The sequence below is a fragment of the Tachysurus vachellii genome, chromosome 24 (assembly GCF_030014155.1).
Source record: "Tachysurus vachellii isolate PV-2020 chromosome 24, HZAU_Pvac_v1, whole genome shotgun sequence".
Classification (NCBI taxonomy): domain Eukaryota; kingdom Metazoa; phylum Chordata; class Actinopteri; order Siluriformes; family Bagridae; genus Tachysurus; species Tachysurus vachellii.
Genome location: NC_083483.1, coordinates 6,330,456 through 6,355,866, shown reverse-complemented (window position 1 = coordinate 6,355,866; position 25,411 = coordinate 6,330,456). Strand labels below are relative to the sequence as shown.

The 25,411-nt window shown below is 41.4% G+C and overlaps 1 protein-coding gene across 2 annotated transcripts in view; it reads left to right on the top strand.

The window, feature by feature from the left end:
• Window positions 1-7,255: 7,255 nt before the first annotated feature.
• The window catches only part of LOC132839754 (interferon-induced GTP-binding protein Mx2-like), a 22,725-nt gene continuing 4,569 nt past the window's right edge, over window positions 7,256-25,411 (top strand). Inside the window, exons 1-12 of one of the 2 annotated variants that reach the window (XM_060860901.1) lie at window positions 7,256-7,401; window positions 14,943-15,012; window positions 15,113-15,168; window positions 15,262-15,458; window positions 17,174-17,311; window positions 17,601-17,755; window positions 17,846-17,984; window positions 18,071-18,269; window positions 18,353-18,431; window positions 19,977-20,099; window positions 20,181-20,313; window positions 20,578-20,736. In XM_060860901.1, the coding sequence (XP_060716884.1) occupies window positions 15,113-15,168; window positions 15,262-15,458; window positions 17,174-17,311; window positions 17,601-17,755; window positions 17,846-17,984; window positions 18,071-18,269; window positions 18,353-18,431; window positions 19,977-20,099; window positions 20,181-20,313; window positions 20,578-20,736 (1,378 nt within the window). In that variant the 5' untranslated portion in view covers window positions 7,256-7,401; window positions 14,943-15,012. Of the gene's footprint in view, window positions 7,402-14,942; window positions 15,013-15,112; window positions 15,169-15,261; window positions 15,459-17,173; window positions 17,312-17,600; window positions 17,756-17,845; window positions 17,985-18,070; window positions 18,270-18,352; window positions 18,432-19,976; window positions 20,100-20,180; window positions 20,314-20,577; window positions 20,737-25,411 lie in introns of those variants that run through there. The other variant, XM_060860902.1, reaches the window with a different exon arrangement.

Here is a 25,411-nt window from a genome sequence, read left to right as displayed (position 1 = left end):
CCTGTAGGCCAACAGCACCGTTGGTGGTCGTTGTTAACCTGGTCCTTGACCGATCCAGTATGGAATCCACACTGACGACTCGCATGTTTAAATTTGGCACGTTTTACACTGGATGCCCTTCTTGATGAAACCCTCTCTGTTTATGTGGGTTTGGGACCAGCACAGAAATCAGTGGCTTGCAACCCCTGTGGCTAGATAACCAGAGACAACATAGAAGGGGAGAATATCTAGACACTCTCACCCATGTATCCTTAAACTTTAATAATTTTTTTGCTGTCCCGACAGAAGAAATTATTTAAGGTGTTTGTCTGATTTGACTCACCTTTCAGTTTAACACACACAAGATGTACCATGTTTGAGGTACCAGTCTTGTGGTGGTCATATACAAAGACAAAACTTACACTTGATATATCCTCATTAAATCAAAACCTAAGTGTACCTCCCACATGGTACATTTCTTTCTTTTTTCCTTTTGTTTTGTTTTTTAATTCTACCTTTTTAATTGTCTCTTGAGTACATACAACAGGCTTAAAAACATCTACAAACCCCCTGTTAAAATGCCAAATGCCAGGTTTTTGTGATATAAAACAATGAAAGCATAAAATTCATTTCTCTTTACGCCCTCATTGTGAAATATCACCACATAATTTTTTAGGGAAAAAAGAAAAACAACATAGTGCACATCCCTAAAATTATAATTTGTGTAAGCACCCACTGATTTAATTACAGTACTCCCATTGCAGGTCACACTACAGTACTCATCATGAGATACCAGGACCCCACGCTACCCTTTGTGGTCTAGGTAAATGCTTCCAGTAGTGGGATCAGAAAAGTCCTCTTCCAATGACCCAGGGAGGCTTCACCCATGCGTTTAATTCTCCATGGGACTGACACCGGCTGAGTGCAACTATGATGTGGCAAACAGAGAACTCCTGTCCATCAAGGAGGCGCTGGAAGAATGGAGACACTGCTTGGCCCAGCACACATTGAACACTGGTTGGCCCAGCACCCATTTCAAGTAATCACGGACCAACAAAAACTGTAATTAAGAATGTCAAAAGACTGAACTCATGTGAAGCCAGATGGGCCCTGTTTTTCACGTGCCTAAACTTTGCAGTGATCTATTGTCCAGAAACCAAAAACAGCAAGGCCAATGCCCTGCCATAACATGATTGAGGGAATGCCCAACTCTAAGCCCATCATCCCAGCATCCATCATTGTTGCCCCATCCGATGGAAACTAATGGAGTAAATATTGCAGACATAAGAGACTGAACTCACTCTACTCGTATGCCTTCTCCAAGCAGCACATCCCCACCGCCTTGAGAACCCAAGGTCATCCAGTGGGTACGCATAGCCAGGAGTTCAGGCACCCAGGCACCCGACATATGACAGCACTTGTCCAAAGTGCCTTCTGGTGGTCATCACTCCCCTCAGACATACAAGATTATGTTCAAACCTGCTCAGTTTGTACCCAAGTGTGTACACTACGCTATCTACTGGCAGGGCTGCTGGAACTTCTCCCCTGGTCCCACATTACAGTGGACTTTATCAACAACCTCCCCAGTTCCCACTGTTTCACCACTATTATGGTCAAAGTATGCAGCTTTTCTATGGCTTGCAAGCTCATGCCCCTGAAAGGCCTTCCCACCTCCATGGAAACAACCAAGACTCTATTTGACCAGGGTGCATCTATGGTGTACTCAAAGATATTGTCTTTGAACGAGACCCAGTTCACATTGATAGTGAATGTCAATGACTGGGGTCAATGTGAGCCTACTTCAAGGTATCAAACTCAATCCAATGGCAAGCAGAACTCGTAAAATTAGGAACTGGGATGTTACTTGAGAAGTTACTGTGGCAGAGAACAGCACAGATGGAATGAGTTCCTCATATGTGTGGAATACGCCCAAAGTCCCTGACCCACACATCAACAGGCTTTACCCCATTCCATTGTGTGCTGTGGTGTTGTGGTGTGTTGTGGTTCTGCCAGTGTTCAAATGGTCAGGGTAAACCACAGACATACCCACGGTAGATAAATGGTTTCAATGAAGCAGGGCAGTATATGAGAAGGCCCTTGTGAAACTACAAAGAGGCATTCACCACCAAAGGTTTAAAGCAGACCGCTGAAGATGAAGCTATCCATAATTCCAGCCCAGCCAATGCTCTCCACATGGTTCTCCACACATACTCTCCACATTCTCCACAGTATGGCTCTCCACACGCAGCCAAAATCTCAAGCTGCCTTGCAGAAAACTCAGCCCACAATTCATTGGCACCATTGGCTCAATTATTTGTCAGATCAACCCCATTACTCACCACCTCCAATTTCCTCCTGACTATCAACTAACAATGGATTAGACCCTGCTTTAATCAAAGCATTCCACTGAACTCATCCCGATCACTCAGCACCCCGCTCCCCAGCCCAAAATAGAAGACCACCAGGAGGTATTCCTAGAAGGGGGAGCTCTGTAACAGCGCCCACAGCGATTCCCATCTCTGGCCACCAGATGGAGCCTTTTCCCAAGTTTTGAGCACTTCTGAGTTCCAAGTTCACTTCTTGGTATTAAGATTTAAATTTTGCATGGAGGTTACCATACATACAGATTATTGCTACATACTGAGCCATGCTACTGCCTTGTTCTTTGTTTTGCCTGCTCCTGAATCTTCATTACAGTTGGAAAAATATCCGACAAACATCTTCACAAATCTGAATCATGTTCTTTCTTTGAAGTCAATTATTAAGTACTATGCGATTAATACTGTGAGGGACTGGGGGAGAGCTGATAACATTTAGTGAAACTGCAGACTACCAGCTGTAGAGATTCTGAAGACTGTTTGATGCAATGTCAGTTCTTATACAAACACAAACAATGCCTTTTAAAAATAATTTTCCCTATTTCATAATGTTACAACCTGGAACCTTTGAGATTTACACGATACCTAGAGAAGCCTAATAAAATCCAAACAGGGAGCTTGGGAAAACCCAGACAATCAGATGATTCATTGTTGGTTTATTAAATTATTATTTTTTATGCATTTTTATTACAGTATTCCTTTCACATCTGTATTAGAGGTGTGGCATATACAGAGTGTGTGTGCATCCATAAAGCACTTTCAGTTTATTCACATCCCTCGTGAAATTAAGTTGCTGTTCCCAGGCAGGTAAGAAAAACACTTTAATTTCTATGTGCAGGTACTAAAATTATTTTTAAGGGATGCTACAATTTTAAAATATTTTTTAAGGGATGCTACAATAACTTAACTTTTGGAATTTGTTTCGTAGATGATGGTGAGTGAACAAGGTAGTTATGATGTTATTGCTTATGATGATCAGTTGTGTGAGTAACATATGTAAAATTCAATGCCTTTATTCAATTTAATTTAATTATTCACAGAAAGCCAAATGAAGGGGTTTTTCACAGCCCTTGAGAGTTCTTGATAAATCTCTGTGTTGGAAGCACTATCTGGGGTGGCATTGTCCAGAGGGAGTGATGAGTGTTTTCTTATTTCTATTACAGAGTAGTAAATATAACACTTTGCATATATTACCACATTGCATATTTACATTTGAGTTAGAACTTTCTAGGAATTGACAGTTAAAAAAATTTAAAATCCAACATCTAACTTCTTTTACACACATGCACAGTGGGTAAAATTTCCCTGTTTGAGATTAGGCAAAGAAGGGAAGCAAATGATGATATATAATGTGCTTCTTTAACTTTACGTATTGTGACAAGATGTCCACTGGAGTTAAAGCTGAGGAAGATGAAATGTGGTGTTCAAACAGTAATATCTTACAAAGAAAAGTTCATTGAGTTTGATTACCCTTCACTGGTTAATAAGCACAGCAAAAACAAACACACACGAACCGGTCATATACTGTACAGTCGCTGGAATCGCCTCAGCCAACAGCAATAACAGCAGGTTCACTGCATTAATAAACAAGTCAAGTCAAAACATTAAGTATGCGGCATGTGCCGCTCCCTGATTACCTTTCATTGATCTGTTTGGAGGATCATAATGCACCAAAGCATCAGGATTGGTCAGTCCAGTTCCGCAAATCTGATGGACTAAAACAGAAAGTGATCAGTCACTGAAGAACGGATCACCGTCGCCGATGTCCTATGAATTCTTCCTTTCAAGACGAAGTCAGTCGTAATTACTTAGTAATTAGTTTAAACTTCCCTAATGGTCGTACAAAATGCAAAACGTCGCTTAGCCACACGTTAACTGGGTAAGTACAAAATACAGATTTTAATATAAATTAAATATTGCTACTATGCTAGTTAAAACAAATACAGTACATATTAAGAATTTAAAGTGTAAAGCTGTCGATTTACACTAGTTAAAGAGTTTGTCGGCATTGACAACACTTCTAGATCGGGGAACTCCTATATGATGTCACTGATACCATTTTTATAGCCTGAGAACAAGATCCCAAAATAAAACCACACCTGATCATTTCTCTAGAGCATTGGCGGCCAAGCCGCGGCTCCCGAGCCGCATGCGGCTCTTTGCCCGGTTTCATGCGGCTGTGTCTTTTTAATATGCGTGTTCGCTTCGCTCGAGTTCAATATGGTATTTTCGTCAAACGCGAATGTGAGTGGGATGAAAATACCTCAAAGTTTCCCAGCAGGAGCAAGATCATTTGAGTAAAGAATTTGTGTCAAGTTCGCTCTCAAAATGGCAGAGAAAAAAGGTGATGTTCAAGTGTGCCCATGTGTATGATGTGGCTCTTTGCGGTAACACAGTAAAAAATGTGGCTCTTGGTCTCTGACTGGTTGGCCACCCCTGGTCTAGAGGGACAATACTGCAACACGTACCAACATTGTACACTGAGAGATGGTGGGACCAGTCAAGCAATGCTAGAGGATCTTAGGGATCATAATGCAGGAGTGATGAGATCTTTGGTCCATTTTTTGGCATGGTATTCATGCATCAGTATTTTAAATTTGATACAGGACGCAAAGCCAGTGGAAGAGTTCAGAAATGAGGTGGTGTGTGAGAAATTTGGAAGGTTGAAAACAAGTCATACAGCTGAATTTTGGATAATTTGCAGAGGTAGACATGCCAGCAGAGAGTTGCAATAGTCCAGTTTTAAAATGACAACAGACTGTACAAGCACCCGAGTGGCTTGTGTGGATAAAAATACTTGAATCTTTCTGATTTTGTAAAGGAGACTGTAAAAATCGACATGAGCATGTTAAATTAGTAATGTGCAGTGTTGTGCTAGTTACTAAGAAATAGTAACTAGTGACAGTTACTAGTTACTTCATTTAAAAAGTAACTCAATTACTTTGTTGATTACTTAAACCAAAAACTAATGCATTACTGTTAAAAGTAACTTTTTAGTTACTTTTTTAAAGAACGTTCTTTAATGTTCCCATTAATGCCTTTTTATGCGTTATGGTCTATACAAACACAAAATTGACTTAAATACAAAGTAATTTATAAACACTATTTTATTTAAGTCAGACCAGACAAACTGAATATATCTCAAGGATTTCTGAAATAAATAACAAAAAAGCATATTTCCACTTTAAGAAACTCGTCTTGCTCTCGCCTTGACTCGCCATTACTGCCGCACATACTTGAATAAACGGAAACATGCCCAGAGTGCATCTTCTTCGTGTTTACAGTGGTTGGCATCCACCAATCCTATAATGAGTCGCTGCTGTAAACAGGTTTGGCTGTAGGCTAAACTTCAGCCAAAATGAATTAATTTAAAAAAGTAACAACTGCACCATATGGTAACGGTAACGGAGTTACTTTATTTAAAAAGTAATGCGTTAGAGTATTAGTTACTGTCAAAAGTAGCTGCGTTACAGTAAATTGCCCAACACTGGTAATGTGTGAGGAAAAAGATGATTGTCCAAGGTTGTACACACTGGCTAAAGGAAAGATCAGTGTGTTGTCCAGTGAAATCGCAAGATCCTGATATGGCAATTAATCACCTGGGATTACCAGCTGTCTAGTTTTGCTGGATTTAATTTCAGCTAGTAAGATACCATCTATAATGATATGTTTGCTTGACATGCTACAATCTGAGCCAAAACTGTGGTGTGTGAATGAGAAAAGGAGAAACAGAGTTGAGCATTAGATAGTAGTTCTAGATAGTATGGTGAACACTTCATATAAACATATATAAATAAAACAGGTGTAATCAATTATATGGTGACTTTTTTTTTTTTGACCTATAGAGTTGTAGCCGGCACCGCGAATGGCACGGTGGATTGTGTTCACTGCCAATGTTTTCTGGAAGTATTCCTGAGCCCATGTTGTGATTTCCATTACAGTAGCATTCCTGTATGTGATGCAGTGCCGTCTAAGGGCCCGAAAATCACGGGCATCCAGTATGGTTTTCTGGCCTTGATCCTTATGCACAGAGATTGTTCCAGATTCTCTGAATCTTTGGATGATATTATGCACTGTAGATGATGATAACTTCAAACTCTTTGCAATTTTTCTCTGAGAAACTCCTTTCTGATATTGCTCCACTATTTTTCGATGCAGCATTGGGGGAATTGGTGTTCCTCTGCACATCTTGACTTCTTGAGTCAAGAACATGCACATCTTGACTTCAGCCCTTGAGAGTTCTTGATAAATCTCTGTGTTGGAAGCACTATCTGGGGTGACATTGTCCAGAGGGAGTGATGAGTGTTTTCTTATTTCTATTACAGAGTAGTAAATATAACACTTTGCATATATTACCACATTGCATATTTACATTTGAGTTGTTAGAATTTTCTAGGGATTGACAGTTAAAAAAATCTAAAATCCAACATCTAACTTCTTTTACACACATGCACAGTGGGTAAAATTTCCCTGTTTGAGATTAGGCAAAGTAGGGAAGCAAATGATGATATATAATGTGCTTCTTTAACTTTACGTATTGTGACAAGATGTCCACTGGAGTTAAAGCTGAGGAAGATGAAATGTGGTGTTCAAACAGTAATATCTTACAAAGAACAGTTCATTGAGTTTGATTACCCTTCACTGGTTAATAAGCACAGCAAAAACAAACACACACGAACCGGTCATATACTGTACAGTCGCTGGAATCGCCTCAGCCAACAGCAATAATAGCAGGTTCACTGCATTAATAAACAAGTCAAGTCAAAACATTAAGTATGCGGCATGTGCCGCTCCCTGATTACCTTTCATTGATCTGTTTGGAGGATCATAATGCACCAAAGCATCAGGATTGGTCAGTCCAGTTCCGCAAATCTGATGGACTAAAACAGAAAGTGATCAGTCACTGAAGAACGGATCACCGTCGCCGATGTCCTATGAATTCTTCCTTTCAAGACGAAGTCAGTCGTAATTACTTAGTAATTAGTTTAAACTTCCCTAATGGTCGTACAAAATGCAAAACGTCGCTTAGCCACACGTTAACTGGGTAAGTACAAAATACAGATTTTAATATAAATTAAATATTGCTACTATGCTAGTTAAAACAAATACAGTACATATTAAGAATTTAAAGTGTAAAGCTGTCGATTTACACTAGTTAAAGAGTTTGTCGGCATTGACAACACTTCTAGATCGGGGAACTCATATATGATGTCACTGATACCATTTTTATAGCCTCAGAACAAGATCCCAAAATAAAACCACACCTGATCATTTCTCTAGAGCATTGGCGGCCAAGCATGCGGCTCTTTGCCCGGTTTCATGCGGCTGTGTCTTTTTAATATGCGTGTTCGCTTCGCTCGAGTTCAATATGGTATTTTCGTCAAACGCGAATGTGAGTGGGATGAAAATACCTCAAAGTTTCCCAGCAGGAGCAAGATCATTTGAGTAACCACCAGCCATGTGTGTAAAAGCAGTGTGCAAAAACAGTGTGCAAAACAGCATATAAACAGTTTGATATGGTGGTGGTGTGTACATGGATGTATACTGGAAAAGTGTGTATTTGGTGTATTTCAGTGCAGTCCATTTTGTGTGTGCGTGTGTGTGTTGTACTCTGTAATGTTCAGTTCAGTTATTGAGGAGTCTGATGGCTTGTGGAAAAAAATGTCCATGATAGAGGGAAGAGAGTCCAAAGGAGGAGGAGGTTCCTAAAAGAGGAAGAGGTTCCTCATGGACGTTTCTCTGGTTTATGTATGGGTTTTAGCAAGGAGACATGGAATGTGGCAGAGATACGGTAGGTTGACAGGAGCTGGATTCTGTAGGTGACGGGGTACACCTGGCTGATCATTTTGAATGGGCTGATGAAACAAGTGTTGAGTTTGCGACTGGGGTGTTTCAATCTGAGGTTTCAAATGGGGAGCTACACCTATTCTCTGACTTGGAATTGGTTTTGTGGAAATCTTCGCCTGTTGACCTGTTCTCCGTATGGCCCATTGGAGGCGAACATGAGCACTTTCCTAGACATTTTGCCTCTGTTGGAGCCAGTCATTTATGGCCGGGACATTGGATGGTTCACCAGACCAGGGAAACAAGGGGGTTGTTACCTCAGTACACATCGGATCTGTTTTAAGTCTGTGGAGGAGTCTGTGAGTGTATTTTGTGCATACTCGGCCCACGGTAGGAACTCACTCCACTGATGATGTTCTTTGTGGCGTTAAATTCTGAGATAGCAGCTGATTTCCTGGTTGAGCCTTTCCATTAGATTGAGGGTGGTAACTAGATGTAAAGCTGATGTTGATGTTCAGGAGTAATTCTGCCATAATTGGAGTTCTGCCGTAATTGGGTAGGAACATATTTACATTTACAGCATTTGGCAGACACCCTTATCCAGAGCGATATACATAAGTGCTTAAATCTCTAACATTGAATACATTAATGCTGGCTCATTAGGTTACATCCTGTACTTAAGATACCATGAGTTTAAAACTTTTGTTCAAAGTTACAATGAAAAAGTTTCAAAGGTTGTGTTTTTTTTAATGCAAAAGATAAGGAAAGAAGTGCTAGTTGAAGTGTTTCCTGAATAAGTAGGTCTTCAACCGCCGCTTGAAAATAGCCAGTGACTCAGCTGTCCACTAGGGGAAGTTCATTCGACCACCTTGGTGCCAGAACAGAGAAGAGTCTTGTAGTATACTTGCCTCTTACCCTGAGAGATGGTGGAACCAGTTGAGCAGTGCTGGTAGATCGGAGGGTGCGGGGTGCATTGCAAGGAGTAATGAGGGCTTTGAGGTAAGAGGGAGCTGGTCCATTTTTGGCTTTGTAGGCCAGCATCAGTGTTTTGAATCTGATGCGTGCAGCTACCGGAAGCCAGTGGAGGGATCGCAGCAGCAGGGTGGTATGCGAGAACTTTGGCAGGTTGAAGACAAGCCAGGCAGCTGCATTTTGGATCATTTGCAGAGGACGGATTGCCTTCATAGGTAGACCTGCCAGCAGTGCACTGCAGTAATCCAGTCTAGAAATGACAAGAGACTGAACAAGTACCTGAGCAGCCTGTGTGGACAAAAATGGCCGAATCCTTCTAATGTTGTAGAGAAGAAACCGACATGAGCGAGTCACATTAGCAACATGAGAGGAAAAGGACAGTTGATTGTCCATGGTTACCCCAAGGTTGCGAGCTGTGGCTGAAGGGGAGATCAGATCGTTGTGCAAGGATATAGCAAGATCATGACCTGGGGATGAATCACCTGGGATGAACAGCAGTTCAGTTTTGCTAGGATTGAGCTTTAACTGATGAGCAGTCATCCATGATGAAATTTCTGCCAGACATGCTGAGATCCGATCAGAAGCTGTGGTATCTGAGGGTGGGAAAGAGAAGATAAGTTGTGTATGATCAGCATAGCAGTGGTAAGAGAACCCATGTGAGGAAAGAGAGTGAGTATTCAGGGAGAAAGGAAGAGGACCAAGTACTGAGCCCTGTGGGACACCAGTGGAGAGTCTGCGTGGAGCAGATGTCACTCCCCTCCATGTTACCTGATATGAGCGTCCTTCCAGGTAGGAAGCGAACCATTCCCAAGCTGATCCCAAGACTCCGGAGGGTGGACAAGAGAGTCTTGTGGTTGACCGTATCAAACGCTGATCTAGCAGCATGTAGTTTCTCAGAGACATCCAAAAGGGCTGTCTCTGTGGAATGAGCCGTTTTAAAGCCTGACTGGTTGGGATCTTGGAGTTTGTTCTGTGAGAGATAGACAGACAGTTAATTATAGACAATGCGTTCAAGAATTTTTGAAAGAAACGAGAGAAGTGATACCGGTCTGTAGTTACTGATGTCTGATGGATCCAGAGCAGGTTTCTTTAGGATGGGAATAACCCTTGCTCTCTTGAAAGTAGTTGGTACCTGTCCAGATGCTGTGGATCTATTGATGATAGTGGTAATGAAGGGCAGAAGGTCTTGCGAGATGGTCTGGAGCATAGTGGAAGGAGAGTGGATCCAATGGGCAGGTGGTAGGATTGCAAGACTGGAGTTATAAAATCTCTTCTGCTGCTACAGTTGAGAAATGCGACAACGAAGGGGGAATCCATACTCTGAGATGTAAGTGCAGTCAGGGCTGAAGTGAAGGTCCGGCAGATTTCCTCAATCTTCTCATGGTAGAAAGAAGCAAAGTCTTCTGCAGACAGGGAGGATGAAGAAGGTGGAGCCAGGGGGTTGAGCAGAGAAGAGATGATGTTGTGGAATTTCCAATGGTCATGTGAGGAAGCTTCAAGCCTTTCCTTGTAGAAAGAAGTCTTGGCAGAAGTCACATCTGAAGAGAACTTGGCAAGGAGTGTTCGGTAAGAATTAAGATCTGCATCAAGTTGTGATTTCTTCCACTTTCTCTCTGATGATCTTAGCTCTCTTTGATTGTTGAGCAGCACATCTGAAAGCCAAGGAGCAGAACAAGACGTTTTCTTGGGGTTAGTGAACATAGGGCAGAGGAAGTCCATAGTCGAGGAAAGAGATGAGAGGAAAGTGTCTGTGGCCGAGTCCAAGGGTAGTGAGGAAAAAGACTCAGGATTAGGAAGAGAAGAAAGAGTGCCAGAAGCTACAGAAGAAGGGGAGACAGAGTGAAGGTTGTGTTGGGTAAGAGCGAGGGGGTGAGAGGTAGTTTTAGGTAGGACAGGTAGAGTGATGGTGAAGGATACCAGGTGATGATCGGAGACATGTAGTGGGGTAGCAGTCACGTCTGTAGCTGGAGAAGGATGGGTGAAAACCAGGTCCAGGACATTGCCTCCTTTGTGTGTGGGGATGTAGCTGTTGAGTGTTAGAGTGAATGAATCGAGAAGAGTCAGGAGGGAAGAAGATTGAAGCTTGTCAGAGGGGAGGTTGAATTCATCAAGCACCATCAGAGAGGAGCTATCGGAAGGGAAAGCACTAAGCAGTGTGTCCATTTCTTCTAGGAAGTCTCCTAGGGGACCAGGAGGGCGGTAAACAACAATGATAACAAGGTTGATTGGAGAGGTAACTGAAATGGCATGAAATTCAAAAGAGGACATACTGTTTAGAAGGAGAGCATTCTAGTGGTGTGGGCTTCATTTGTTGAGTCTCCTCAAGCCAATGTCCCTATTCTTCTAGAGCCTACTTGATGGACAGGAGTTCCCTGTTGCCAACATCATAATTGCCTTCTGCTGGCAATAATTTCTGGGAGTATAAGGCACAGGGGTATAGTTTCCTAGGTTTGCCATTAGGATCAGGGTGTTTCAGGATATGAGCAGTTGTGAAGCAAGTTTTTAGCTTTTCAAAGGCTGAATTAGAGTCTTCAACATAAAATGGATAGGTTTCGGATTGCCCTGCGGAAGGGAGGTGATAGGAGCGACAATGGAGCTACAATTCCTCATGAAGTGATGATAAAAATCCCAGGAAACATTGCAATTCTTTGCTCATGAACGGTAATGGCCACTTTGTCACTGCCTTACCTTGCTTTGATCCATCTCTTCCCCACTTGTTGTGATCACATATCCCAAGAGTGAAATAGTGTCTTGATGAAATTCACATTTCTCAACTCTGATGTAGAGCTGGTGTTGGGACAGGCGTTGAACAACAGTCCGAACATGGAGAATGTGTTCCTCCAAGGTGGGTGAGTAAATGATGATGTCATCAATATACGATATGATGTACTGGTTGAGCATGTCTCTAAGTATTTCGTTTATGAAGGAAATCCCATACATCATAACTAAGTACTCACAGGGGTACAGGGAAGTACAGGGAATTTTATAGCTTAATCATACAGTAAGTGGCTGTTTTGGTTCCTTGGCATAGTTGCAAAAGGGCTAAAATGTCTCTACCCCCACAGGATATTATAAAACCTCTTTAATCTGATTGGCAAAATAAGTAAATGAAAACCTTGACTGGGGGTCACAGTCCCAGACTGCAGAGGCAAATTCCAAGGCTTTGCCTGTAAGGAGCGACATGAGAGAGGCACATTTAGAACTCTCATCCCGATATGTATATGCAACTTTCTCCCACAGAAAAGGAGAGACAACATTCCCGGGACTTTGACTCTACTGTGGGGAGGCTGGTCACATGGCCGCGTCATGTCCAGCAAAATACAGGGCTCATTATTGAAGGAAGGTGCAGAAGGCGAGACCACTGGGCTTTCCTTTTGCCATCTGTTCTCTAGGTCTGGGCACTGGATGGCCATGTATTGCATAAGGTCTCACGTCACACACAAACTGTACATCTAACAATTGCAGAACATCACCATGAGTGGATTACATTTCTGATTATTCCATCGCTGCAAGCACCCATAATGCTCTGATTCCCCTGGCTTCAGAAACACAATCCCCACCTGGACTGGACCAGTGGCTACATCCTGGACTGGGGAATCCACTGCCACATTTAATGCCTAGACTCTGAACCCCCAGGCTCAGCATCCAGTCCCAGAGGAACCCCCACCAGTTCTCAATTCTGTGCCTCTGGACTACCACGACCTGAAAATTGTCTTCAGCAAAACCAGAGCCTCCTCCCTTCCTCCTCATCGGCCCTACAACTGTGCCATAGATCTCCTGCCTGGAGAAACTTCTCCCTGTGGCCACCGCTACCACCTGACTGTACCTGAGAGAGAAGCCATGGTACAGTACATCCAGGATTCTCTCAAGGCTGGCATCATCCGTCCATCTGGGGAAGAAAAAATTTATTGATGTATTGTATTGATTACCCGAGGGCTTAACGCCATCACCATTAAGAACCGGTACCCCGTGCCTCTCAAGACCTCTGCCTTTGAACTCCTTCAAGGAGCCACCATCTTCTTCAAACTGAACCACCATAATGCCTACCATCTTATACGTTTTTGAGAAGGAGGTGAGTGGAAGACCGCTTTCAATACCCCAACTGGTCATTATCTCAAGTCCTCCAGTGGTGCCACAGCTCTCACCAGTTCTGTCATCCTGGCTCTGCCCAGACCTTGTCAGTCCTCCAGCAACACTTAGGGTGGCCATCGTTTAAGACAGATGTCTGGGAATTTGTTGCTGCCTGTCATGTCTGCGCTCAGCATAAGACGCCCAGGGCCCCTCTGGCTGGCCTGCTCCATCCTCTCACTGTTCCCAGGCAGCCTTGGTGTCACATTTCTATAGACTGTTACTGGCTTACCCACATCGGCTGGGCATACCACCATCCTCACCACTGATTCTCTAAAATGGCTCAAAAACAGCCTTGCCCTCTGTCCTCTCTGTCCCTTGCCCTGGTTAAGCATTAGGGTTAAGCCCTGGTTAAGCTTGCCCTGTCTGGAGAAAATCTTGTATATTCCTACTCAAGTCTTCCAGCAGCTACACCGGGGTGGGCCAATTGCGAATGCCCTTATCACATTGGTCAGAGGGTCTGGCTAACCACCAGAGACCTCCCGCTTAAGGTCCCCTGCAGGAAGCTTGCCCTATGTTTTTTTAGGGCATTTCCCATTTCCAAGGTGCTCAACCCAGTGGCAGTCTAACTCAAGCTCCCCAGAGCCCTGCGTATTCACCCTAGCTTCTCTCCAGACTCAAACCTGTTCAAGCCTGCTTGCTGGTTCCCTCCACCAAACCCCTCCACTCACCTGGTTCATTGATGGAGGCCCTGCATACACTGTTCACGGTTGGCTACTTCTAATATCAAACAACTGGATATAAAATATTGAATCAGCTTTATAATGTAAGAGGAAAGATATAAAAAAGTTATATGAGAGCCAAATTGCAGTTATGAGCCAAATATGCAGTTATAATGTGAAAATTATTGATAGAATTAAAGATTAATTACATGAAAAATTACTTCAGTACTTTATTAGATAGACCTAAGAGTTAAGTGATTGCATTAAAACTTTTATTTCAGAGTTACACTGTAACTAACACACTATGTATTTGTACTATTTGGTGAACCGTGTTTTGTACGTTTCAGTTAAAAAGAATGCATGCCATGTAATCATAGAGCCGCAAACATCAGTGCTCAAGTTCCAGCACCTCAAGCTACACCTCATCTTATTCTTCCTCATCTATCTCAGCTTAAAAGTGTACAAATTAGAAAATGGGAAGTTTCAGTATTATCATCTAGGAAATGTTTTCGTTATTCATAAATGCTACCCATTTTATTTACAATTTAAAGCACTTACTCAGACTATAGAGGTATTGTAAGTTGTTCTTAATGTGGGTTTTTTCATGATCATGTTTTGGGCTGGAGTGGAGCAAAGATGATAGTACATATGAAATGTAAATTAAAATGATCTCTGAATTATAATTCATAACAGTTTAATAAGATTTAAGAAGATTGGAAGGGCAATATTTCCATGCCAGATTACGTGTGCCAGATACATTGTTATTAATTCTTTAGGTTACTGGGCAATTTTTCTTATATTGTTTATTTTTTTAAGTACAGTACATGATGCATGAGTGATAGATGAATTGAGAGTAAAATCACATGTGTAATTGAATTTACTTTATCTAACCATCTGTCAATCATTATATTATGTTCAATAAATTAAACATTAATGAGCACATTATCATATTTCAAACTATATGTTTGTGTCTGTGTGTGTGTGTGTGTGTGTGTGTGTGTGTGTGTGTGTGTGTGTGTGTGTGTGTGTGCATAAGTAGAGCCACTTGAATCACTTTTGGTTTATTCACATCCCTTCCCTTGTGACATTAAGTTGATCTTCTCGGCCAGGTAAGTAAAATACCTTTATTTATATGATGTGAGAATAGTAAAAGTGCAGAAGCATTAAAGAAAAGCTGCAATAGCAACACAAATGGAATTTGTTTCCTAGATGATGGAGAGTGAACAAAGTAGTTATGAAGACATTGCTCATGATGGTCAGAACAGGTCAGTATAAATTGAATGATCAAACAGTCATCTGTTGTGTGAGTGTGTGTGTGAGTGCCATATGTTTAACTCAATGCCTTTTTTTATTCACAGTAAGCCAATGGAAGGAGTTTTCCACAGCCATTTAAAGGAGAGAGTTCGTCCTTATATTGATGTGATTGACTCTTTGAGGCTGATTGGCATTGAAGAAGATTTGGCTTTGCCAACTATTGCTGTAATTGGAGATCAGAGTTCTGGAAAAAGCTCTGTGTTGGAAGTACTATCTGGGGTAGCATTGCCCAGAGGGAGTGGTGAGTGTTTCCTATTTCTATCACAAATAATAAATACAGTGGTGTGAAAGTGTTTGCCCCTTAAATATTAGTCAAAGATAACACAAGTAAACACAACACCAAACAAACATCTTGATTATCCCCAAGACCTTTGGGAAAATACGCTGTGTACTGAGGAGACAAATGCTGAACATTTTGGAAGGTATATGTCCCATTACGGGGGGGCACGGTGGCTTAGTGGTTAGCACGTTCGCCTCACACCTCCAGGGTCAGGGTTCGATTCCCGCCTCCACCTTGTGTGTGTGGAGTTTGCATGTTCTCCCAGTGCCTCGGGGGTTTCCTCCGGGTACTCCGGTTTCCTCCCCCGGTCCAAAGACATGCATGGTAGGTTGATTGGCATCTCTGGAAAATTGTCCGTAGTGTGTGATTGTGTGAGTGAATGAGTGTGTGTGTGTGCCCTGCGATGGGTTGGCACTCCGTCCAGGGTGTATCCTGCCTTGATGAACAATGATGCCTGAGATAGTTCGGTAGAAGATGAATGAATGAATGAATGAATGAATATGTCCCATTACATCTGGCATAAAAGTAACACTGCATTTCAGAAAAAGAACATCATACCAACAATAAAATATGGTGGTGGTAGTTTGAGGGTCTGGGGCTGTTTTGCTGCTTAAGGACCTGGAAGACTTGCTGTGATAAATGGAACCATGAATTGTGCTGTCTACCAAAAAATCCTGAAGGACAATGCGCAGCCATCTGTTCGTGACCTCAAACTAAAGCGAACTTGTGTTTTGCAGCAGGACAAGGATCCAAAACACACCAGCAAATTCACCTCTGAATGGCTGAAGAAAAACAAAATGAAGACTTTGGAGTGGACTACTCCATCAAGTCCTGACCTGAATCCTATTGAGATGCTGTGTGCACCTTAAAAAGGCAGTTCATGCTCAAAAACCCTCCAATATGTCTGAATTTGTCAGGACTCAGCCCGGACTTTGGCCACGTGCCTTTTGTTTATATTTTGTGTCACACGTCCTGCCCTTGTCTCACACTGCCCTGCCCTTGTCTCTTCCTCTCCGCCTATGCACACCTGTTCCTCATGTGTTGATTGTATTTTCTATTTAGTTGAGCCGCGTTGCCTTGAGCAGCACGGAATCCTCTGTTGTCTTTTGTTTTGTCCTGTTGTCCTGTCTCTAGTCCGTGTTATGTTTCGTGTTTTAAGTTAGTAAATCCTGTTTTATGTTTGCTATCCTGCGTTTGGGTCCGTTTTTATCCCCGCGCTCCTGACAGAATTACAACAATTCTACAAAGATGAGTGGAGCAAAATTCCTCATCAGCACTATAACAGACTCATACGCTTGATTGCAGTTCTTGCTGCCAAGGGTGGCCCAACCAGTTATTAAGTTTTTGGGGCACTCTTAAATAACTCTTTATTTAATAATAAAAAAAACCTTCATTTAAAACCTGCATGTTGTGTTTACTTGTGTTATCTTTGACTAATATTTAAATTTGTTTGATCTTAAACATTAAAGTGTGACAAACATGCAAAAAAGAAAAAAATCAGGAAGGGGGCCAACACTTCTGTATAACACTTTACATAGATTATCACTTGTATTTTAGGATTTTATAGGATATTACAGTTAAAAAAATTTAATCAATTCAACTCAAATTTTCATACATTCAACTCAAATGTATGACATTAAGAGAAGCTGACATTAAAAGTGCTTTTTCAACTTTAGGTATTGTGACAAGATGTCCACTGGAGCTGAAGCTGAGGAAGGTAAAATTTGGTGTTCAATGGAAAGCTGTAATATCTTACAGAGATAAGTGTGATAAATTCACTGACCCATCAGAGGTTGAGGGTTACGTTAAGCAAGGTTTGTAACATTCCTTTTTATAAAAAAATAAAAAGATACAGACAAAAGATTCTGAAAGGTGAATCTTGCTTTTAGGTTCTGCTTTAGAATTTGTATCTAATATTAATGTGTTTTAACAAAAACTTCATTAATAAAAATATTATTGCTATCATTATCATAAATTATTAGAACTGTGTGTATAATTCTTCATAATCTTGCAACAAAACATTTAACAGTCCTAATAATGCCTTCTATAAATGAAAGGATATATGTTTAATTTTTTATAATACTTTCTCCATCACTGTAACAGCCCAGAATGATCTGGCTGGAGACGGAGTTGGAATTTGTGATGAACTCATCACTTTGGAGATCACGGCCCCTGATGTATGTGACCTCACACTGATCGATCTCCCTGGGATTGCCCGAGTTCCTATAAAAGATCAGCCTGAAGACATTGGACATCAGGTGAGCGTAAACTGTAACTTGACTCTTTTTGCTAACCAGACTACAGCCGTTTATTGAAATTGTAACATTGTTTGTCTTATTTTTTTCTAGATCAAAAAACTCATTCTGAGCTATATAGAGAAGGATCAAACTATAAATTTGGTCGTGGTCCCATGTAACGTTGACATAGCAACAACAGAAGCTCTGAAAATGGCACAGGAAGTGGATCCTGAAGGAAAAAGGACTCTGGGTAAAGAATCAAGTTCATTAACAAAAACAATATTATTATTATTATTATTATTATTATTATTATTATTGTACTTTTTATTCTAACAGCAATTCTTACAAAGCCAGACCTTATAGACAAGGGAACAGAAAAGAACATCATGGATATAATCCGAAATCAGGTCATTCCCTTAAGCAAAGGCTATATCATTGTTAAATGTCGTAGCCAAAAGCAAATTGATGATAAGATCTCTCTGACTGAGGCCACTCGAGTAGAGAGGGAATTCTTCAGACGTCATGAATACTTCAGGTATTATTTCTAACATATGACCCTCATTTGTAATTGACCCATTAGTTGTAACTGGGAACTTACTGTAATTGTCTTACTGCCAGTTGCCTGTTGAGTGAGGAGAAAGCAACTATTCAGTGTCTTGCTACCAAACTGACTCAAGACCTGGTTGATCACATCAAAGTATGTTTCCAGTCTTTTTACAATTTTTTATTTAATATTATTTTTCAGCATACTTAGGAGTGGTGTAGTATTATGCTCAGAAAATCACACAGATGGTTGCTAGATGACACAAAAGTAATCCATTATACCAGCTGCTCATGTAGTACATGGAAGGGCCGAAAACTGAATATCCTCATTCATGTTCATTATACCCATTCATTCATTTATTGCTGAGTATGTGTCCGTGAAGTTGACTGAAACATGGTCCAGAAGTTCTGTAGTGTCCTCTGGGCCAGGGCTCATTTTAAAATGGACTGTTTCAAAGTGGACAAGTGTTCTATGGTCAGACGAGTCTCAATTTAGCAGTCTTGTTTGAAATCACTGACGCCGTGTCCTCCGGGCTAAAAAGGAGGGAGGCCTTCCAGCATGTTATAATCGTTCAAAAGCCAGCATCTCTGATGGTATGGTGCATAAGGTATAGGCAGCTTGCATGTTTTGGACGGCACTATGAATTCTGAAAGGTATATAAAGGTTTTAAGCCTCCTTCACACTGCACACGACAAACGACCGCCGATAAACCGGAAGTCAATCATTTCCTATGGAGAGTCGCAAGGTCGCTGCATGAGGTGACGACCATCTGCGGATCCGCAATTTTCGGATCTGTTTTGAGCATTGGATCCATTAAAAAATTTAACTTGTGCGACTACACTGCATCTGATATGCCGACCGGATGTGATGTATTCCAATGTTGTCCAATCAGGTTCGTGTGTGTGAGGTGATAAGAATTATTAAAAAGTATTAATATAAACTTTAGTAATTTTTAAACTTTATCAAAAACAATCTTTTTGTTTTAAATACATTGTTATTTATAAAAAAGTAATAAATTATTAATATTTATATTGTATTATTTTTAATGTTGTTCCCATGTTTCCTCAAAAATTATTCGTGGCCTTTCTGGATTGCATTGATTGATTGTACTCCTAACTTCATTCACCATGATAAATGGAGGGAGAATACAGGCTAATTAAGCTTGCAAACATTTAGCACATTTTGCAAATATAACACACCTGAAAGACCGACAATCTCGGCAACACGCTTCCATGCTTCATTTTTCCTGTAAGCATCTCTGTATGATTCAAGAGTTGGATCATAAAGTAACGGGTGTTCGGAGACCGCGAGAATCACGCTTCTCTCCCATGTTGACGATCATCTGCACGATCATATTGCACATTACGTGCGACTGTCACTAGGGGCGGAATCCGACAGTCGTGTCCGTTTGTCGTGTGCAGTGTGAAGGCGGCTTTAGAGCAACATATGCTCTAAATTAATTTGTGTATTTCAGCGGGACTATGCAATACCACATACTGCAGCTATTACAACAGCATGGTTGTTTTAGTTTTCATTTTATTCAGATTTAAAAAAAGTCCCAACATTTCCAGAATTCTGGTTGTCAATGGACATATTTGTCATGTCAAAATATTAGGTCATTAATTGTAGTGTTTCTGATCTAATTTCACTGTTTTTGGTTGTTGTTGTTGTTTTTTGTTTGTTTGATTTTATTTTTAGCAATCATTACCACTGATCTCAGAGGAGCTCAAGAAGCAGCTGTGGAGCTGTAGAAAGGAGCTGAGTCAGTGTGAAGCTGGACCACCACTGGATCCACAGAAGAGGAAGACCTTCTTTATTGTGGTTTGTAACTTTCTTTTTTAATTTCCCTATAGCCCTATAGCAGCCTGCCTAAACCATGTTCATGTTCACTTTTTCTTTCAGACCTTGACGAAATTTAATGATAAGATCAACCGATTGACAAGTGGGGAAGTGATCAACAATGATAACATGTTTGCGAATCTTCGGTCTGAATTCAGAAAGTGGAAAGAGCATCTTGACAACACAAAGGCATCATGTGAGTACACAGTCCATATGTCAAAGTACACAGCTGAGTACATAGCCATGTCAAATCATTTCAGCAATTTTCAAGGGCCAAGATATATTTTGTTTAAAAGTACACTGTCTCCATACACAGAACATTGGTGTAGAGGAACAAGTGCTTCTAACGCAACTTAGCTATTATTAGTCTAGAGCAGCAGAAATTAGCCAATTAAATGAAGCCTTTTGATGGGAACTCATGGGTAAAATGAATTTTGGACAAATTTTACAACCAATACAGTTCACAAAACGGTCCAGGAAGTGGTGAATGAATATAACGTGAAACACAGAGGACGAGAGTTGCCCGGCTTCAGTGACTACAAGTTGTTTGAGATGGTGGTGCAGAATCTTGTGATCCAGCTTACAGGACCAGCCATTGACACACTCAGGGTCATCAGAGGTAGGTGTTCACTACCTTAACCTTCTACCTTAACCTTTAACCTTCATAACATCAATTTAACAACTTTTAAGAAGTTTAGTAAACCAATAACATAAACAACTAAAGTTAACTCAGTTCATTTATCAGCATTTATCTAAAAGGTACATGGAACATCCCACAACCAAAGAAAATTAACTGACAGCTCGTTACCAACACCAGTCATATTTGCAAATTAGGGCTTTATCATACAGTAGCTTGCTGTATGATAGAAAAAATTCTAAATTATATGAGCCAGGTAATTAGCACTTGACTAATGTACAATATGCTGGAAGTATATTTGGGAATAATTTATACTAAATAATAATGTACTGTTCTCTACATACGTCCTCTGTATACTTCAACAGCAAGTTAAACTCCTCCTAATCAACTTCACAGACACGGAAGAACAGCAAGCATGAAAGGCACTAACTTCCTGGTTAGTCATCTGCTCAATCACGTGACAATGATAATAATATAAAACATTATCCTCAGAACATCCAGTAGGGGGAGACAAACTACCAACTAATAATTTACATTAGTAGCTGTTAACTTTGGCAATGACTGTAACAGAACACTCCCCGCCTGGCTTGATTGAATGCCACCACTAAATTACGGCTTGTTGACACATTACTTTGAGTTGGATTCAGAAGGAAGGAGCATGACAATCTCTGTTATTGGTCTAAGGAGAAGCCATCTTGTGCCATCTTGTTTGGGAACCTTTATTTCGACCTTGCGAACTTTCCCGTCTTTGCTTGGAAAGACCTGCGTAATAATTCCCATTGGCCATTCATTTCTTTTGGCTTGGCTATCCTTGAGGAGCACAATGCTACCTGGATCAACATTAGGTCGTTCAGATTGCCACTTCCTACGGGTCTGTAGTGAACACAGATACTGTTTCCTCCATCTATCCCAGAATGTGTTAGCTAGATGTTGGACTTGTCGCCATTGACACTGGAAAAGATCTTTGGTTCCAAAGTCACCAGCAGGAGTGACAGGAATGCTCACTTTCTGTGTGAGGAGAATGGAAGGTGTGAGGAGAGACGGATCACTGGGATCAGTAGACACTGGTACCAGGGGTCTATTGTTGATGATGGCGGTTACTTCTGCCATGAAAGTAGTGAGCACTTCATGAGGTGTGCCCTAGCTGAAGGAACATAGAGTCTAGTATCTTCCTTGCTATCCCTATCATTATTTCCCAGCAACCATGTTCTGTCAAGTATTTCTGAACACTCTTTTCATCAATGTTTGATGGGATTTGAAGCTCCTTACAGGCACCAATGAAATTTGTCCCACAATCTGAACGAATTTGTTTTGCTGGACCTCAGAGAGCAAAAAAGCGCCTGAGGGCATTGATGAAACTGGAGGTGTCTAACGACTCAATTACTTCAATGTGAATTCAATGTGATACTGAGACAAGTGAAGATCACCGCCCATCTTTTGTCTTGTGCAAGACCTCCTTTTGTCCAACGTGCATAGATGGACCATGGGCCAAATACATCTAGGCCTACAATGGTGAACAGAAGATCTGTACATATCCTGTCTGATGGAAGAGAAGCCATCTTTTGAGATTGGAGGTGGCCACAAAGTTTTCGACAAAGGACACAATGGTACAGGAGGTTATTTACAAGTCTCTTGCCTCCAATGATCCACAAACCAGCCACACGGATAGCTCCTTCAGTGAGCAAGTGTCCCTGATGCTGGGTTTGTTGGTGGTAATGCCTTACCAATAAGGTTCCAACATGGTGCTTGCCAGAAACAATTAAGGGATTCTTTTCATCCTGATTCAGTTTAGCTGCTGAAATGCGGCCTCCAACTCTCAGAAGACCCTGATCATCAATGAATGGATTCAATGAAATTAGTGGACTATTTTTAGGAAGATTCTTTCTATTCTTGATGCATGAAATTTGTTGTATAGGATTCTACCTGTACGGCACGAAGGATTACAATCTTAGACTTTGAGAGGTTTTCTACTGACTTAGTTCTTGCAGGGAATTGCGCCATGCATCCCATGCCTCCTTCATGTTCTGTGGCAGTGGAGAGTCCCAATCAATGTTCCTCAAGCTTAACTCTCGCAAAATAAATTTGCCTTGGATGGTTACTGGGGCTGCAAATCCTAAAGGGTCAAACAGACTATTAATCGTTGACAAGACTCCTCGACGTGTGAAGGGCTTCATTCCCTCAGGTACTTGAAAAATGAAATGGTCTGTTTTGAGCTCCCAGTTTATGCTAAGAATGCATTGTATGGGAAGATTATCTGTGTCAAGATCCAGATCTTTTAGATCGTTTGCATAATCTTGCAATGGAAAGGCTTCCATGACCTCTTAGAGGTCCTATTAGAGGCAATCTTGTGCAGCCTCACATTTGATCTGGCCAGAATGTTTTGTGTCCGCTTTAGCAAACTCACTGCTGTTTCTATAGTTGACAGGGACTTTATCCCATCATCTACATAGAAATCACGTTCTATGAACTGTTGCACTTCAGAATCCTGCTCTTGTCCTTGCAGGTGGACTGATTTTCTGAGACCATAGATGGCTACAGCTGGCGAGGGACTTTTCCAAAGACATGTACCTTCATACGGTACTCTATAATGTCTTTGCTGAGGTCATTGTCTCGGAAACATAAAAATCTCCAAAAGTTTCTGTCTTCTTCTCTAACAAGAAAACAATAAAACATTTGTTGGATGTCTGCAGTTATGGCAACTGACTCTTTACGAAATAGAATAAGCACACCTAAGAGAGAGCTATCGAGGTCAGGGCCTGTTAACAGCATATCGTTAAGAGAGACACCATTATAACGTGCACTAGAATTGAATACTACCCGGATTTGACCAGGTTTCTTTGGATGATATACACCAAAGATGGGGAGATACCACTGTTCCTCTGCATCTTTGAGAGGTGGAGCCACCTCTGCATGCCCATTCTCAAAGATCTTCTCCATAAATAAAACAAAGTGTTCTTTCATCTGTGGTTTCCTTTCAGAGTTGTGTAACAGTGCTGAGAGGCGTTTAATCGCTTGTGTACTTTTGTCAGTAAGACGCTGTCTTGGGTTTTTAAACGGCAGTGTTGCTACCCAACTGTTGTTTTCACCTTTCTTAAACCCCTTTTCCATGATACTGAGAAATTAGTCATCTTCAATGGACAGAGCCACTTTATCATCATCTTTTGTACGTTGAAACACAGTGTCACCTAAGAGATCTAATTGGTGTGTCAGTTGTCCACTGCAACATGCCATATGGGAACCACCGTATCTGTTTTTCACCTGCAGAAGGTTAGGGCATGATTCAAAGAGTGAAGGCCGCCCATTCTCCAGAGTATTGGTGTACAGTGTGTTAACTGTGACTGGCTTATGAACGTTTCCTAGGCAGACATTGCCTACAATGACCCATCCCAGATCGAATCTTTGGGCAAATGGCAAGTCACGTGGGCCATTGATCATTTTGCGAACCTTATGCACTCTGAGAACGTCTCATCTGAGGAGAAGTAAGATGTGAACATCTGGGTCTATTTCTGGGATGAGATGTGCCACTGGTTTGAGGTGTGGATAATGAAGAGCAGCAGAAGGTGAAGGAATCTCTGACCGGTAATTAGGAATCTCATTACACTCAATCAGATCTGGAAGTGGAAGACTAATCTCTCCATCCATGGATTCAATTTGGAATCCGCTAGCTCGTCTTCCCGATGTCTCCAAAATGCCAGCACAGGTCTTTAGCGAATACGGTGAACTAGGACTTTGGATGCCGAACATATCAAACAATTCAGAACGGGCCATTGATCTGTTACTTTGATCATCAATTATTGCATAAAGCTTCACTGCTTTATCACGGCTACCGCTAGGATAAATTTTGGCAAGACAAATTTTTGAGCATGACCTGTCGGTTAGATCACCACCACAGACTTGAGTGCAATGTGATGAGATGCCAGATGATGGTACAAGATCTCCCTCCCCGCCATGCTCTGGATGGGGGCTCAAGTCATCAGAGATGTGAGTTGGTTCTTGGTGAAGGGCAGTGTCATGTCTCTCACTACCACAATCTGTGCATTTAACATAGGCTTTGCAATTTTTTTTTTTGCTATGTGCAGTGAAGACCTGCAACATCTGAAGCAGATTCCATTTTCTTTCAGGAATGCTTTGCGCTCTTCAAATGGTTTCTCCCGGAAGACACGGCACTTGCGTAAAGGATGTGCCTTTTTGTGTACATAGCGTGTCACAGTCACTGTTAAAGAGTTTGTCTTTGTTGGAAGAGACAGTAGGTGATACGTCTGTTTTGTGGACTGAAATCTCTCTCTGATTAAGCTGTTTCCATGAAGTAGGCTTAGTAAGAGACTCTACACGAGACATAAAACTGAAACTCGGGTCATTTCTGATCCTTGCTTGTCGACTAATAAATTCAACAAATACAAAGGGAGGAAATGGGACATTGTATGTCAGCTTATAGTCGGAACCTACAGATAACCACCTATCCTGAAGTCCGAAAGGAAGTTTTTCAACTATAGGATTTATGCCACGAGCAGTGTCAAGAACCGCAAGTCCAGGTAAGTCTGCATCAGCCTTGGCTGACTGTAGCTCCATGAGTAAATCACTCAGCTCTCTTAGTCTCACATAATCTTTGTTTGTTAATTTTGGGAAACACTCCAGGCGTCTGAACAGTGAATTCTCT